General features: G+C 34.1%; 1 protein-coding gene across 4 annotated transcripts in view; it reads left to right on the forward strand.

The window, feature by feature from the left end:
- ACAP2 (ArfGAP with coiled-coil, ankyrin repeat and PH domains 2) overlaps positions 1 to 18,778 on the forward strand; it is a 161,173-nt gene that overhangs the window by 87,883 nt on the left and 54,512 nt on the right. For all 4 annotated transcript variants that reach the window (XM_080656703.1, XM_080656705.1, XM_080656704.1 and 1 more), the window contains exons 5-8: positions 9,590 to 9,648; positions 11,248 to 11,431; positions 14,674 to 14,718; positions 17,970 to 18,065. In XM_080656703.1, coding sequence (XP_080512829.1) covers positions 9,590 to 9,648; positions 11,248 to 11,431; positions 14,674 to 14,718; positions 17,970 to 18,065 — 384 coding nt within the window. The remainder of the gene's footprint in view (positions 1 to 9,589; positions 9,649 to 11,247; positions 11,432 to 14,673; positions 14,719 to 17,969; positions 18,066 to 18,778) is intronic.

Raw genomic sequence — 18,778 nt, forward strand, 5'->3', positions numbered from 1 at the left:
CATCTTGGATCCTGATTTGCTAGAATTTTGTTGAGGATTTTGACATCTATGTTCATGAGGGATATTGGCCTGTAATTCTCTTCATTGTGTTGTCTTTATCTGGTTTTGGTATTAGGGTGATGCTGGCTTCATAGAATGAGCTTGGAAGTGTTCCTTCCTCTTGAATTTTTTGGAATAGTCTGAGGAGGATAGCTTTTAGTTCTTCCTTTAATGTTTGGTAAAACTCCCCTGTGAAGCTGTCTGGCCCCGGGCTTTTGTTTGCTGGAAGCTTTTTGATGACTGCTTCAATTTCTTCCATAGTTATTGGCCTATTGAGATGTTTAGATTCTTCCTGATTGAGTTTTAGAAAGTTATATTTTTCTAGGAATATGTCCATTTTCTCCAGGTTGTCCAGTTTGTTGGAATAGAGTTGTTCATAGTATTTTTTAACAATCCTTTGTATTTCGGTGGGGTCTGTTGTTATTTCACCTCTTTCATTGCTGATTTTGTTTATTTGGGTCCTCTCTCTCTGCTTCTTGGTGAGCCTGGCTAGAGGTTCATCAATCTTGTTTATCCTTTCAAAGAATCAGCTCTTGATTTTTTTGATCTTTTGTATTGTTTTTTTGGGTCTCAATGTTGTTTATCTCCGCCCGTTTTGTCTTTTAGTTGTAGTTTTGTTTTTTGTTTTTTAAACATATTTTATTGATTTTTTAGAGAGGAAGGGAGAGGGATAGAGAGTTAGAAACATTGATGAGAGAGAAACATCAATCAGCTGCCTTCTGCACATCCCCTACTGGGGATGTGCCCGCAACCAAGGTACATGCCCTTGACTGGAATCTAACCTAGGATCCTTCAGTCTGCGGGCCAACGCTCTATCCACTGAGCCAAACCGGTCAGGGCTAGTTGTAGTTTTCATGTGCTTGTGTGAGGCAGCAAGTTCAGGTGTTTACCTATGCCACCATCTTGGTTCCTCCAGCCTGAGTTCTTTATATATTCTGTATGTAAACCCTTAGTGAGATAGGTAAAATTTATGTATTATGTAAAATTTTTCTCCCATCTGCAGGTTGTCATTTTACTCTCTTGATAATGCCCTTTGATGCAAAAAAGTTTTAATTTTGATTACATTCACTTAACTTTTTTTCCTGTTGCTCTTGCTTTTGGGGTCATATCCAAGAATCCATTGCTAAATCCCAGATCATGATTTATTCCTTTGTTTTCTTCTAAGAATTTTATTGTATTAGCTCTAATATTTTACACCAATTTGTTTTTAATAATTTATTACTAGTTCTCTTTTTGCCTTCCACTGAGCTTGGATGCCAGTGCATGTTATATTTGATTTGTCTTGAAATCAAGTGGTCTTTTGGATTCCAACTTCTTAAAAAAGTATAATATAGTGAGCATTATTTTTTGTTTGTTAAAAGTTATTGATTTATATTCACATAATATGTTAAATGTTTCTCCATAATGTATCTTTTGTAATAGTCCTGTTTCTGATATTTTCTTTAAATCAGTCATTCTTATATCTTTGTTTTATATAAAAATACCATGCTCTTTTATAGTCTTATATGTAAAAAGTTATGGTTATGACAAACTTTTGGTAAATATATTGTTTAAATGTATGTTGGAAACTTTGTTGTCAAGAAATTTTACTTGAAAATATTTTATAAATCACTTTCTTAGAGTAAATTAAAATCTTCAAAAATTGTTTGTTTGAAGCAAGGTACATAAGTACAGTTTGCTTTAAGAGAATTGAGATTGGACTTTTTAGTGCTAGTCATGTTAATGTGCACCTAGATTTCTGAACTGATTTCAATAATGTTTGTGTGTTTTTCTTTTCTAAAATTGAAAGCAATCAGTATTTCTTGAACGTTGTTTAAAAAGAACATAGGATTTAGCCCTAGCCGGTTTGGCTCAGTGGATAGAGCATCGGCCTGTGGACTGAAGGGTCCTAGGTTCAATTCTGGTAAAGGGTACTTGCCTAGGTTGCGGGCTCAATTCCCAATCTGGGGCATACAGGATGCAGATCCTGTGAAGAAGTTCCTTGGTGAAAAATTGAGACCTGGAGCCAACTGCCATTTATATGAGACCTGTCATGTACAGGGGGAGTGCTGCTCAGCCAGAAGCCAGGCTAATGGCTGGCAAGTGCAGCAGTAGTAACTCGAGCTCCCGCCTCTGCGACAGAGCTAAGGACCCCTTGGGGAATGTCTGACTGCTGACTTAGGCCCTAAGCTGAGGGTCCTGGTCTGCGAGAGGGTTCAGACCGGGCTGAGGAACCCCCCCCCCCCCCCCCAGTGTCATGCACCAGGTCTCTAGTAACAATAAGTACCGCCTGGCTGGCGTGGCTCAGTGGTTGAACATTGACCTATGAACCAGGAGGGCAGTGTTTGATTCCCAGTTGGGGCACATGGCCAGATTGTGGAGTCGATCCCCATTGTGGGGCATGCAGGAGGCAGCTGACCAATGATTCTCATCATTGATGTTTCTCTCTCTCTCTCTCTTCCTTCCTCTCTGAAATCAATAAATATATATTTTCAATAAGTAGTTAAGTACCAAGAAGTAACAGCCAAAAAAAAAAAAAATAGCAAAATCCATTACATTCTAATAGGAATACCTCATAGCAAATGATCATAATATTAAGGAAACAACCATACATACTTAGCTAAGTAGGGAAAATGTGGAAAAGAAAACAAATTAATAGGAGTGAATTGTGAAAAATAAGAGCAAAGGAGAGATGAAATATTGGACAATGGGTACAAGTCAAAGAAGTGATGACAAATTGTTGACTACAATAGTTTATGAGGATCCAAATGGTAATGCCAGGGGAAAAGTATTGTTTTGTTATTATTAATCAATAATGATAAAAAACAATAACAAAACAATACTTTTCAGACTAATATGTAAATGGAATCTTTGTCTAATTTCTTGCAGTGTAATTATTTCGAGCCTCAATTATGTCATTGTGTTTATCAATAGTCATTTTTTATTGCTTGGTAGTACTATATTTATGAATATATTATTTGTTTATCCACTCACCTGATGAATATATTAGCTACCTGTTGTTATTAACAGATTACCCCAAAACATAGTGGCTTGAAACAAAAAGTATTTATTAGATCACAGTTTCTGGGACAGGAATTTTTAGAGTGACTGAGTCTTTTATGAAATTTCTATTAAGATGTTGGCTGGGGCTAGTCATTTGAAGGCTTCACTGGGATTGGAGGAGCAATGGTATGGAGATAGCTGCAATACTTTTTATGACATAGTATCAGAAGTCACTCATTGTCACTTCCTCCACATCTATCTCTATATATAAAAGCCTACGTGACCGTTAGGACTGAATGACTGGAACAACTGGTTGACCAGTCACTGTGATGTGCCCTAACCACCAGGGGGCAGACGCTCAACTCAGGAGCTGTCCCCTGGTCGTCAGTGTGTTCCCACAGCCAATCCTCCGCAGCCCCTCCCCCCTCCCTCCAGCCAACCTCCTGCGGCTCCTCCCCTGGGCCAGCCAGCCCCATTGGCCCCGATCAGGGGGCCGGCAGGCCAACCTCCTGCAGTCCCTCCCCCACACCCGACTGGCTCCCTGATAGGCCTTGATTGCCGGCCAGGCCGAGGGACCCCACCCGTGCACGAATTAGTGCACTGGGCCTCTAGTTAATATACTGGTATATTAAAAGTAAGTCACTAAGACCAGCCCACTCTCAAGAGGTGAAAAATAAGGTTCCACTTTTGAGAAGAGAAGTGTCAAATAATTTGTGGACATATTTTAAAGCAATTGTAATGGATGTTTGAGTGGTTCCCAAGTTTTGGCTATTATAAATAAAGCTGCTTATAAAATACTATATATATGTAAACATCTGTACAGACATGCTTTTATTTCTTTTGTGTAAATAGCTAGGAGTTTGTAAGGTAGGATTATGTTTCTTTACAAAATTACTTATCTAGCAAAGTCTACAAAAGTACACAGCTAAGAGAAATTAAGGAAACATGAATTTCTTATTTTGCTTTACTTACTAATGTTTATAGTAATGTTAATATTATTTTATATATTCCTAAAAATTTTTAATTTCCTTAAAGAAATTAAAGAGAACCTCCAAAAATTTGGAAATTGTTTTCGAAAGTCAATTGCATCATTTTACACCAGCAATACAGTATATGATGAGTGTTCTAATTGCTTCACATGATTGTCAACACTTATTATGGTCACTCTTAAGTTTATTATGGTTTAAATTTGCATTTTCTTAACTAATGATGCTGAGTATCTCTTCATGTGTTTATTTGCCATCTATGTATCTTCTTTGGTGAAATGTCAGATCCTTTACCCATTTAAAATACTGGGTTTTCTTATTTAGTTGTAAGAGTTCTTCCTATGTTCCATATATATCTCTTGTCAGATAAATGTTTTACATATATTTTCTCTCAGGCTTTGGCTTGTCCTTTTCATTTTTGTAGCACTTCTTTTGAAGAGCAAGTTTTAAATATTGATGAAGTAAATGTATTGATTTTTAAAAAGTTTTTTTTGTGTTCTATTAAGAAATATTTGCCAAACCCAAGTTCACTAAGATTTTATTCTATGTTTAGTTTAGATTTGTGATCCATTCTAAGTTAATATTTGTGTGTGTTGCTTAATAAAGGTCAAGGTTCATTTATTTGGCATATAATTCTTCACTTGTTTGTTTCAGCACCATTTGTAAAAAAAAAAAGATCTTTTTCCTATTGACATCTTTTGTTTAAAAAATTGACCATGTGTGGGTCATTTTTGGACTTTTCTGTTTCATTGATATTTTTTCCCATCTTTATTTTAATACCACCAGTGTCTTGATTACTGTAGCTTTCATAATATGTTTTGAAATCAGGTATAGTTATTCCAACTTTGTCCATTTTTTGGTTTGGTTATTCTAGATTCTTTACATTTTCATACAAATTTCAGAATCAGGTTTTCAACTTCTACATAAAGCCTTACTGGAATTTGGAGTAAGATTTCATAAAATCTATAGATCAATTTCATGAGAATTAACATCTTATTAATATTGTTTTAAATTCATAAACAATATATCTACATTTATTTAATTTTTCACTCTACAAGTCTTGCATATCTTTTGTCATATTTATTCCTAAGCGTTTCCTAATTTTGGATGCTATTATAAATTGCATTCTTTTTAAAAGTTCACAATTTCTAATTGGTCATTGCTGGTAATACAGAAATACCATAGGTTTTTTTATGACTTTGTTCCTGCAACCTTTCTAGGAGATTTTTCTGTATATTCCATAGTATTTTCTACATAGTCAATCATATAGCCTGTGGATTAAAAGCAGTTTTATATTCTTCCTTTCTAATGTGTCCACTTTTTATTAAATTTTCTTGCTTGATGGTATTGCTAGGATTTCTGTTACAGTATTATGTAGAAGTGATGATAGCCTACATTCTTGCCTTGTTCCTGATTGTAGAGGGAAAGTAGCCTTTCACCACTAAATAAGATGTTAGCTGTAGGTTTTTTATATGTGCCCTTCATTGGGTAAGGAAGTACCCTTCCATTCCCAAATTCCTGAGAACTTTTATTAGGAATGGATGTTGGATTTTGTCTAATGCTTTTTTGCATCTATTGATATGATTATATAGTTTTTCTGTTAACATGATGAATTATATTGATTAATTTTTAATGTTAAATCAGTCTTGCTTTCCTGGGATAATTCCCAGTTGGTCATGATGTATTTTTCTCTTTGCATATTCTTGTTATATATCATTGTTATGTATTCTTAATAATTTTTTTGAAGCTTTCTTTTCTTAGAATGTCTTTGTCTGATTTTGTCCCTCATAAGAATTTTCTGATGAATAGGTTTTCTGGTAGAATTCATGTTTTGGGGAAGAGTTTGAATAGAATTAGTATTTTTTCTTTCTTAATGTTTGGTAGAATTCACCAGTGAGGACATTTATTTTTTAGAAGGGTTTTCAAATTCTTTTTTGACAGGAAGTGACTTTTTTCTGATTATTATTAGAAGTTGAAATAATTTTATAATAAACATTCATATATCCACCTGCTAGATATACAGGGTGTCCCAAAACAATATATATACACTTTAACAGCTGATAGCTCAATTTTGTTAATGAAATGTGTTTTGTTGAACACTGCCTTTATAATTATTCAAAGTATATGTATACATTTTTTGAGACACCCTATATTTGCTTTATTACATATTTATCCATTTATCCTCCCTTCTATCCATGCAACAATCTACCTATTATAGATCTGTTATTGATGTGTAGTTCAAAATAATTTAGAGACAACAGTATATTTCACTCATAAATACATTCCCATGCATAATTTGTGAGTTTAATATTTTTTACAGTTTTTTAAAATTTTGAAGTAAAATTTAAATATAGTTAAATGCATGTCTTATGGGTACCAACCAACAAATTTTGATAAATGCATACATTAGTGTAACCCAAATTTTTTAAAAGATAAAGATCATTACCATTACCCAGAAAGTTTTCTCATACCGCTTCTCAGACAATTCCAACCCGCACTCCTGAGGCAAGTACTGTTCTGTTTTTTTTTATAACTAGTTTTGCTTGTTTTATAACTTCATATAAATGGAATAATATAGTGTGAGTGTGTGTGTGTGTGTTTGTGTGTGTGTGTGTGTGTGTGTGTGTGAGAGAGAGAGAGAGAGAGAGAGAGAGAGAGAGAGAGAGAGAGAGAGAGGGGCAGGGAGGAGATTTTTAGGTCTATCAGTAGCATAATTTCATTGAGTTCAGAGAACATGTTCTATATGATGCCATACTCTTGCTTTGTCCCCTATTATATGCAGTTTTCATAAATGTTGTTAATGTGTATTTTCTTCTTGTTGGTTTTATGTTTCTGCATCTGTCCTTTCAGTTAACCTCATTAGTCATGTTGTTTGTTTCTTAATTCTTTAAGAAATTTGTTGGTTCATATGTATCCTATTGTTCATATTTTAATGTTATCTTAAAATTTTAATATAACAAAATTGATTCTTTGTGGTATAGAGCTTTATGAGTTTTGACAAATGCATATGGTTGGGTCTGTATTCACAATCAAGATGCAGTTCCATTAACTTAAAATCTATATAATAAAAGCCTAAGCGACTGTTATGGCGAAACGACTAGAATGACTGGTCGCTGTGATGTGCACTGACCACCTGGGGGCAGACGCTCAACACAGGAGCTGCCCCCGGTGGTCAGTGCGCTCCCACAGGGCGAGTGCTGCTCAGCCAGAAGCCAGGCTCATGGCTGGCGAGTGTAGCGGCAGTGGCGGGAGACTCTCCTGCCTCCGTGGCAGCACTAAGGAGCAATGAGCCGAGCAATAAGGAGCAGCGAGCAGGTGAGCGGTAAGGAACTAGGGGTCCCGGACTGCCAGAGGGCACAGGCTGGATTGAGGGACTCTTCCCCTCCCCCGTGCACGAATTTCGTGTACCGGGCCTCTAGTACCCTTAAAATACCCTATTGTTTGTCAGCCCTTCCTGCCACCCCTTGCCACTGGAAATTGTTGATTTGTTTTCAATCCCTATGGTTTTGCCTTTTTTCTAAATGTAATATAAATGTAATCATACAGCTTGTAGCCTTTTGATTTACTTAGCAAAATGCATTGGAATTCATCCATATTTTTGCATGTATTAATAGTTCTTCCTTTTTGTTGCTGAGTAGTATTTCATTGTATGAATGTACCATGGCTTGTTTTTTCAAAGACATTTGGGTTGTTTCCAGTTTTTGTCAGTCGGGAATGAAACTGCGATAACCATTGGTATACAGGTTTTGTTGTGAACCTAAGCTTTTATTTCTCTTGGGCAATACATAGGAGTGGAATTGCTAGGTTTTATGTAAATATAGTTTTAACTTTATAAGATACTAGAGGCCTGATGCACGAAATTCATGCAAGCATAGGCCCTCAAGGCCTGGCTGCCCTGCCCCCTGCCCACTGGTCATTCCAGAAGGTCGTTCCCGAAGGTTGTTCTGCCGTCTGGTCTAATTAGTATATTAGCTTTTATTATATAGGTTAGGTTTTAAACTATAAATTCTACTTCTTTAATTCTGTTTAGGTTACTAATTTTCTTCTTGAGTGAGCTTTGATAATTTTTGTCTTTTAAATAATTTAATCATCTCATCTGTTGAATTTACAGGCATAAAATTCCCCAACTCCCCTGGTTTTTATTTCTTTGTTGTTGTTAATCCTCACTTGATGGTAGTTTTTCCATTGCTTTTCAGAGAGAGTAGAAGGGAGGGAGGGACGGGAGGAGGGAGGGGTTGAGGTAGAGAGACATCAATGTTAGAGAGAACTGGTTGCCTCCCACATGTGCCTCAAAAGGGGTGGGGTTTGGGGCGGGAAGCAAACCATCAATCCAGGTGAGTGTCATTGACTAGGAATCAAACCCCTGACCCTTTGGTGGGTGGGCCAGTGCTCCTAACTCTGAGTCATACCAGCCAGGGCCCCTGGTTTTCCTTTGTAATATCTGTAGAATCGTGGTAAAGTTAATATTTGAAATTTGTCACTTCTTTTTTTCCTGTTCACTTTGGCTGGAGGTTAATCAATTTTATAGATCTTCTCAAAGAACTAAGCTTTGGTTTCATTGATTTTTGGCTATTGATTTTGTTTTCTGTTGACTTCCATTCTGATTTTTATTTACTTTTTTATTGCTTTAGGTTTAACATAATATAGAATTTTTTTTTTCTCTGTCTCTGGAAGTAAATTGACAGATTTTGGAACCCTGGACTCAATCTACAGTGTGTGTGTGTGTGTGTGTGTGTGTGTGTGTGTGTGTATGTGTGTGTGTGTGTGTGTGTGTGTGTTTGGTTTTTAGGTGAGAAGATAAGGCTTGCTAATAAGATTTCAGAGAGTGTGACTGTTTTTCATTAGTAGAAGGACACAAAATTTTCTTTCTATTTTGAATATTGATTTTTATGCCTGTTCATCTGACATCTGTTTCTAATTATAAGTGAAGTGTATCTATAAATTATGAAAGTACTTGGAATTCCCATGACTAGCCCTGTGAAATTTACCACACATAGAGCTACCAAAGTTAAATATGTGATGTCCTTTAAGTGAGGCAAAATATTGTGAGAAATAAAATTCTATTCCTGTCTCTAACCTTAGCAATTATTTAACCTAAGGACTATACAATGTTTACTTGAACTCAGAATATAAAGCATTTAAATCCCGAGTTCTTCCCAAATGAGTAACCATTAACTAAGATATAAGGTAGTTGTCGATTTGTTTTTATTTGATATATAAGATTAAGAAATTTTTGTTGTGGATGGAGTGAAATTTGTATTACTCTTTTAGGTTACCTTCCAAAGCCTGAATTAAAATTAAGGAAATAAATTGCTGTACTGTTTGAGCATTTTACTTAAATAGTAAAGCAGATTTGATTTCCATTGTATATAAAAGTGATTTTATTTTTTAGACATAAAATTTGCTTGAAAATCAATTTTTCTTTCTAAATGCTTATTTTTTTAATATATTCTTGAATTAGAAATATAGGTGTTATTAGAAATTGGAGTATTGCTAGAGGGATGTGATAATTATAGTACTACATGGAAATTATTTACTTTATTTACTTTTCTAATTGCTTAATGTTACATTTTATCTTTTAGATCCTATTTGACCAAACTCAGAGATCAATAAAGGCACAGCTTCAGAACTTTGTTAAAGAGTAAGTTAATTGCAGTGAAGGAAAAAGTAAAGCATTTAGTTAATTATTACATCTAGAAGTTGGTATCTTTGGAGAGAAATAATGGAAGAAATAATGAATTATGAAAATATTAGAGCTTTTTTTTGTTTCGCTTTGTGAAATGTATATTGCACTTTTTCCAGAAATATTTTATATAGAATCAGACTTAATGCCTTATAGTGAGTCATTTATAATGTAAAACGTGTTCAAGATACATAGGTAGAATTGTTATTAATTAATTAAATAAATGTAAATAATCCAATGACCTTTCAGAATCAAAGCAAACCTCAAGAATAGTTGAAATACTATCAGTTATTGTAGTTGATACTAAATTTTACATTCTCTCAATATGGTATTTTCTTTGAAGAGAAGATAATATATGGGAATGAGTAATGAAAGTGCATGCTTTTTGCTACATATGAGCCTTTTGTGTCACATTCATTACATTTCAAAAAAATACCCAACTTTTCTGTTTTTTTTTTCACATTAATTCAGATTTCCTCTTTTAATTCCTGACTGAAAATATATATTAAATTACAGATAAAGTTGATTATAATACAGTATTCAGGATAAATTATAGATGTTATGAGCTGTAAATAGTGGCAGATCACAGAAATGTAATGCATTGCCATTTTAGTAGGTTAGAATTGTTATAGTGGAGGTTATGTCTTGCAGATTCTTTATAATTTACTTCATAATAGGCTAATATTCAGAATGTCCTGATAGAATGTATACATGGCAGTTTGATGGCTTCTTACAAGAGTTCTTTCTTAGGTAAACTTTATTATTATTATTTTTTAAAAAGTTGTCTGTCTTCAAGTTATTTTGCCGATTTCCCTGATAGAAAAAGTAAAAGCAAAGTGATATTATATACTTACCTAAGATTATTAATGAAATCAAGGATTTCAGATTTTCAGACTATTGAAATGGATACTGTTATCCTTTATGGGTATAAGAATTCTTTTAGAAAGCATTTTAAGTTTGTGTTTTAAGAATACATTCATGTCCTTTGGACCAGTGGTTCCCTTCAACAAGAAATGAATGTTGTTTCTTAAAGTGTGGTCTGAGACCACCCATAGCAGTAAAACCAAGGGTGTGTCTTAATATCCACCCCTCCTCCCCACAAACACAGATTTCTATGATTCATCACAAAGACTAATGAATTGTAATCTCTGGAAGAGGAGTTTATATTTGCATGTTAAATTTGCATTTTTAACAAGTTCTCTGTGGTGATTTTTATGTATTCTACTATTTAAAAATCATTTGCTTAAATAATGATACATGCCCCTGAATTTGATTTTAGGGGGAAAAATTAACTTTGCCTTTTATGTTTCTGTAATGTTAATTTGACAATTTATTTTCACCTCATATTCATAGATCTAAGTAAGGAAATGTTAGGTGACTATGTTGAGAATTATATATAATTGAAAACCATATATATTGTAGTCAGAAGAACTATTGAGTGTTATTGCACAGTGACTCAAATAAGTAGAGGAACATAAAAATTAAATTCTAAGCATTATTTTGCTAAAATTTTTGATCAAGAAAATTTTATAAAGTTTAACTGTTTTTATTTTTCAGAGATCTTAGAAAATTCAAAGATGCCAAGAAACAATTTGAAAAAGTCAGTGAAGAGAAAGAAAATGCACTAGTAAAAAATGCTCAAGTACAGAGAAACAAACAGCACGAAGTTGAAGAAGCCACAAACATTCTGACAGCAACAAGAAAATGTTTTCGACACATAGCCCTCGACTACGTTCTTCAGGTATATTTATTATATATTTTTAAAAAATGCTTACTAGGTGGAGGGGGGTCAACTGGGGATAAAAGGGGGACGTCTGTAATACTTTTAACAGTAAAGATTGAGAAAAATGCTTAATGAACATGTCTTACTTTTGAGTGGTTGCACTGAAAATAATAATATTTTTTTAGTTTAAAATTAAACCAAAATTTTGTGAAAAAAAATTCACTTGTTTGTATATCTGTCTGTGTGTGGATATGTATAACTTTGCTTGTGATTCCTTCCCCTTTTCAGTTATTATACTTTCCTCCATTTAAAATGTTGTAAAAAGCATTTTTAATTGCTATATTTTATGGCGTTGCTGTGTTAATTTAATATTTGATTAAGACATTTTTAGTGTTGCCACTTTTACTGGCAATAGTGAAAATATAGTTTTCAATAATTTTAAGTGATAATAACATCTTTGCATACAGATCTTTTTCCACATTCCTGATGATTTCTTTAGGGTAGGTTCTAGAGGTACTAAGGCTCACCGTATTGCCAAATGAAAAATATTTCTAGAAGTAGTGCTCTCATATTTTGTATTAGGTGCAGCTTTTTAAAACTAGAGATCAGTGTCTGGTAAGTTGCCTGGTGATCTTCTGGTCTAAAGTATAATTGAAACCAATTTGAAGGTAATAGGTCTCTAAAGAAATTTAAGAGAAATGAAAAATGAAGGCACACATTACATGTACATTATTTCACATGTACATTATGTGTCCCTATAGATCATGGAGTTTAAAGCTTAAAAGCATTAAGGCTTAGGGAATTATCTTTTCTAAATCTCCTTGTTATAAAAAAAGCAGTGAGTCCCTAGAGATTGTGACTTAATGATGATCACAGACTATTTCTTAAAGCAATCCTATCTAATAAAGAGGAAATATGCAAATTGACAGTCACTCCATCACAAAGATGGTGGCGCCCAGTCCCCTCAGCCCTGCCGGAGTCGTCCTTTTAGCCCTCACCATGGTGAGGGGCAAGCAGGCTCCCGCAGAGAGCAGACACCAGGGCCCCCGAAGAGAGCAGACACCAGGGCCCTGCCTGCAACCTGGCTGCAGCGGCAAGCCAGAGAGCAGACAGCAGGGCCCTGCTTGCCCCTTGCCGCAGTGGTGAGGGGCAAGCAGGCCCCCACAGAGAGTAGACACCAGGGCCTGTGGCGGCGACGAGCAGGCAGGTCCGCAGAGAGCAGAGAACCACAGGGAGCGGGCCTAAGCCATCAGTAGGACATCCCCTGAGGGCTCCCAGATTGGAGAGGGTGCAGGTCGGGCTGAGGGACCCACCCCCTGTGCACAAATTTCATGCACCGGGCCTCTAGTACATAAATAACAGTATACAAGCTAGTGATTAAAAACTAACCAATAACTTTTCAAAATAGTAGAAAGTGACTAAGATTTTTTTCTCTTAAGTTACTGTTTAATTAGTGGAAAGTTAAATTTTAAAAGAGTGAAGTAAACTCCCTTTATTAATGAAAGGCTTCTAGAATAGAGTAGTCTGTATTTTCTGTCTCCTGTTACCTACCTCACATTCATACCACTTCCTGTGGTAGTATGAGTTCTCAGTCTTCCTACCCCATTACTCTGAAATACTCATGCTAGTGTTATTCATTAGATACATTTTAGTTTTTAGCCAACTTGACTATTGCGTGTCACTGAAAATTCAAGCCATACTCTCCTTGAAGTATAATTTTGTCTTGATTTATCTTAAACCATTTTCAGATCATCATCTTCTGTTTCTTTTCCATATCTGCCATGGGCTTCTCTCCTTTGCCCACCTTTTCACTCCCTTTTTCAGGGTTTTATCTTTGAATCTATTCTTTTCTGACTTTATAATTTCTCTGACAGTCTCATCGTGCTCCCTTGCTTGAATAACCACCATGTAGAGATAACAGATTCTTTTTTTTTCTCTCTTTTTCACATAAGTACCTCATTCTTTTTGTGCCCAAAGCTTAAATCTTCTTCCTAACCAGCTTCTTTTTGTTCTTTCCTAACTGAATAGGATCACCCTCTTAATCATAGAAGTTCAGATTTGGAGAATTATATCAGATATTCTCCTCATCCTCAGCTACTATATATAACAACCAAAACTGCCTTGAAAAGTTCTGTGTACCTCTTAAATCTGTTCTCTCACTCTTGCTGTAGCCCTCACACAAGTTCTTACTATGTTTTTTTTAATCTAGTGTATTAAGATGTTCTCGTGCAGTTGGTCTTTTTTGCATTGTTTTTACTACCCCCATTATTAATTCATTCTCTGTTCTGTGGTCAGAGTTACTCAAACTTCTCGTGGCAAAGTGAATTATTTTTGCCTCTGCCTCCTCTGTGCTGCACTAATATTGTCATACACATTGCTCTTGGAGCACTTAACCCATTTATTCTACTTATTTATTTATATGTCTTTTCTACTCCCAGATTGTATCCTTTTCCTCTAGAGTGGTGGTTGGAAAATAGGTAATACATATTTTTTGAGAGAACGAATGGCTTAATTTTTTTTTTTAATCCTTATCCGAGGATATTTTTTTCCATTGATTTTTAGAGAAAGTGGAAGGGAGGGAGGGGGAGAGAGAAAGTGGGAGAGAGAGAAACAGCAATGTGAGAGAGACACATTGATTGGTTGCCTCCTACACGCACACCGAGTGGGGAAAGGATTGAACCTGAAACCCAGGTACATGCCTTTCACTGGGAATTGAACCCATGACATTTCGGGGTATGGGTGGATGCTCTAAGCACTGATCAACATTGGCCAGGGCCATATAGCTTAATTTTAAATTTAATTTGGGTAGGGGAATACAGCTAAAATATTCGTTATTTTCAAACTTACATATAAATTTTCCATTTTCTTTGGTGTCCATCCAGTAATTTTGTTAGGAGTTCCAACTTCCCTTTATTAGTTTGTTTGATTTTTCTGATGAGAACTGTTGTGTCATTTTATTATATGGCCAAAGTGTTTTAGAGAATATTAAGTAATAAATATCCAGATTTATAAACGTTTTCATGATTTAGCTTCTCTAAATATTTTTCTTTGAGATCAAAAATGGATTAGAATTTCATTGGTATGTTTGTCTTAACAGTTTTCACAAAAAGTAGGCCAAAGGGTGGAAAATTTGAACTTTGTTTTTATTTACTTTTTAGGAAAAATGTTAAACCATTAGGATAAACAACTTTTACAATATTGCATTATGGATTAGTTTTAAAATAATGTGTGGATGATTAACCAAGTGTATTTTCCCTCAGATTAATGTCCTTCAATCAAAAAGGAGATCAGAAATCCTAAAATCAGTAAGATATTTATTGAAATGATGTTTTAAATATTTTAATATGAAATTACATGTACATATTTAAGCATTTAAAGAAGCGCGCATGCGTGTGTGTGTGTGTGTGTGTGTGTGTACATATTTATTCCAGGTTCATAATTAATCTTTTTATTTATCTTTTTGTATTAATTATATGTCATCTACTTTTTTGTCTCTGTCATCTTACAGTTATTTGTGTGTGTCTTATCACTTCATACACTGATCTCCTTAAATCAGACATTTAAATATTTAAGATTCAGGGCATACAAAATTGCATTTAGAGAATTTTTTCCCTAGGGTTGTTGATAACGTATCAGCCTTTTGGTTTGTTCTTTGGTGTGCAGTTAGAAAACAAATGGGATGAAAATTAAGGATCACTTTTCTTTTTCCCCTTAGCTTCTGCAACCCATGTTGACTTATTTTTTGTTTTAAAGTTAATAAGTAAATGGGCAGGGAATGGTAGTGGTGTGGCATTACACTTTTATATTTTGAAAAGCTTAGAAATAATTTTTCCTGTCTGATTTTGTTCACTGACACTATTTCTTTTCCTCTGAAAGGTTATACTTAAATTGCTCTTCATTCTTATCCCTGTGTAGCTTTTTCCTAAAATTTGTGTGTGTGTGTGTGTATTTGTTATTTTTTAATCTGATAATTACATTTTACTTCTGGTTTACATCTACCTCCTCCAGATTGAGAGTAATGTATGTTAGTTATAGGAAATTTGAAAATAAAATGCATGAAGAAATAAATAAAAATACTTATAAATCTTACCACCAAGAGAGAATCACTGTTAATATCTTGGTGGAGTGGAGGGTTCAGAGGGCAATGGGGCGATAAGGACATATATGTAATACCTTAATCAATAAAGAAAAAAAAAAGAAAATCATAAGGAAGAGAAAAAAAATCTTGGTTTATATCTTTGTCATTTTTTCTCTTTTTCTGTATGTATGTATATATATATATGAACATTCCTATATACTTTTTAAATTGCATTTAATTTTTTAAAGAAAATAGGAATAATTTCTGTATACTGTTTTGTAACTTTGTTATTTCACTAATACACTCCAAAATCATCAGATGCCATTAAATATTTTTTATGTAATGATGACTTTTGTTGCCAGGCAGAGCTCCATCATGCCAATTTACGAGAGGTGGGCAAACTTTTATGTTTGAAGGGCTAGGTAGTAAATACGTTAGGTTTTGTGAGCAATATGGTCTGTGTCACATCTACTCAAGCTGTGCTGCTGTTATCAGAAAGCAGCCATATAAATGAATGACATGGCTATGTTCTAATAAAACTTTATGGACATGGAAATTTTAATTTCATATAATTTTCATGCATCATGAATTTGATGTCTTTTCACTTTCTTTCAACCATTTCAAAATGTAAAACTATTGTTAGCTCATAAGCCATCAAAATACAGTTGGTAAATATAGTTTGCTAATCATAGGTCGCTGACCATGAATATGCCATACATTAACTTCACTCATTAATGGATTTTTAAGTAATTTTCATGTTTTTGACATTAAAGCATAACATTATAATGATTGTTCTAATGAATAATATAATTATTTCGTTAGTATAAAGACAAGAGATTACTTAGTCAAAGGTTATAAACACTTATTAGGATTAAGAAAAATACTGTCAAATTTCAAGGATTGAACAACATTTCCACTAGTAGTTTGTGCAAGTGAACATTTTCCCACCTTTTACCAATGCGGGGTATTAGTTATAATTGGGTAGATAATGTGATGTGATTGTTCAATTTTACTTTTATTTAATTCAAATGAATTTGAACAGTTTTTCCATATATTTTTTGTCCACTTGTGTTCCTTATTTATGTCCTTTGTCTCTTTTTCTGTTGGCATGTTCATCTTTTTCAGACTGATTTGTAACCTCTCTTATGTATTAAGACTATTAACCCTTTGTCATGTGTTGTTTTCCTAGTTTATCATTTATTTTTTAATATGCATATGTGTTTTGATGTGCTGGCATATTTTACATTTTTATGTAGTTGTAGTTATTAATATACCCCCTTTTAAAATATAATTCAGTGTTTTTTATAATACAAAGTTGTTCAATCATTATCTAATTTCAGAATAATCTTTTAGTGAGCTTTGTCTTTGGGTATTATTTAATTGTTTTTTTCTCTTGAAAATTTCTTTTGAAGAATTCTTAAGTACTATGAACCTTATGATCTATTTTAGATTTCAGAGAATTAAACATGGGTCATCTTGCTAAAAATAACATGGTTAGAGGATTCTTTTAATATTTATTATTTGATTTGTTTATTTTCTTCTCATGTGCCCTTAACTAATAAAAATAGAGGTGATTTTTCTCTCATGTATAGGTAAAATATAGGAAATTTGGAAAAAAAATCTTAATCCATTAATGACATTTTAGATTTTTGGAATGAGTAGAAAGAAACCTCCATAGCAAAGTCTGTTGATTCATTTTATTTTGGTATCTTGAGCAAATATGAGCATTCCCCTACTTTGGGTTGTGCTTGGTAATCTAGTAGGTTGTAAAGTGTTTGTGATTGTTTTGTTTTATTTTGAGTACTTCATATTTCTTTTAATCTTTTAATGTCTTATTTGCAATTTAAGTTTTTGCCAATAAATTGGTTGAAAGTTTCATAGATATTTCATAGTGAACCTAGGAATATAGTGGAGCTATTGAAAACTTCATTCTTTGAACTATTACTATGAAAATTTTGATCATCTGGATATAGTCCAAACAACTAAAATTTGATGCATTGTTAAAATTTTAAGCCATTTAGATATTTCTTTTAAATAAAAATTGTCATATTTGTATTTCTAAAATACTCTTTTTTATACATATTATTTCTTTTTTAAAATATATTTTTATACATTTTAAAGAGAGAGTAAGAGAGAGGGACAGAGAAATACAAACATCGACGAGAGAGACACATCGATCGGGTGCCTCTTGCACACTCCCAACTGGGGATCGAGCCCGCAACCCAGGCATGTGCCTTCACCAGGAATTGAACCAGGGACTTCTTGGCTCATGGGTCAACACTCAACTACTGAACCATATCAGCCAGGCTCTAAAATACTCTTTTAAGAAAAATGATCCAGTTTAATTTTAAATAGGTTTGATATTTTGGTCTCTTGTGGAATAATTTCAAACATTAGGTAGGATAAGGATTAATAAGAATTTTGAAATGTTTATCTAAGAATTGATTTTTAAATGCTAATCTTTTTTTCTTCTATTAGATGTTATCCTTTATGTATGCCCACTTGGCCTTCTTTCATCAAGGATATGATCTATTTAGTGAACTTGGGCCCTACATGAAGGACCTTGGTGCACAGGTATACCTCTTGATTCTTTGTTATACACTGATATATACATTTTTAAAAATTGAGATATAGTTGACATATAACATTATATTACTTTAAGGTATACAATAAAATGATTTTACACACACACACACACACACACACACACACACAAGATCATCATAATAAGTCTAATTAATATCCATCACCCCCTATAGTTTTAAGTCTTTTCCTCTTGATGAGAACTTTAAAGATCTATTCTCATATCAACATTCAAATATATAATACAGTATTATCTACCTAATAAAAGAGAAAGATGCAAATCGACCATACCTTCGAGATGCCCACCAGCCAATCAGGAGTGAGCATGCAAATTAACCCAACAAAGATAGTGGATTAATTTGCATATGCAGGCACCAAGCGGCCGGGGGTTGGGCCGCGTGGGAAGGCGGACAGGCGGCTCCAGGCTGGAGTGAAGGCGGTGCCGGCAGCCAGGGCAAGGGAGGCCCATTCTTGCTCGAATCTTTGTGCATCAGGCCTCTAGTTTACTATAGTCACCATGCTGTACATTACATTGCAGGACTTATTTTATAACTGAAAGTTTGTACCTTTTGACCCCCTTTACCCATTTCGCTCATCTCTTATTCCCTCTTTTGGCAACCTCCAACTGCTTTGTGTATCTGAGTTTTGTTGTTTTGTTTTTTTATGGTTTGTTTGTTTTTTAGATTCTACATATTATATGGTAT

This window comes from Plecotus auritus (genome assembly GCF_963455305.1).
Source record: "Plecotus auritus genome assembly, chromosome: 2".
Lineage (NCBI taxonomy): Eukaryota > Metazoa > Chordata > Mammalia > Chiroptera > Vespertilionidae > Plecotus > Plecotus auritus.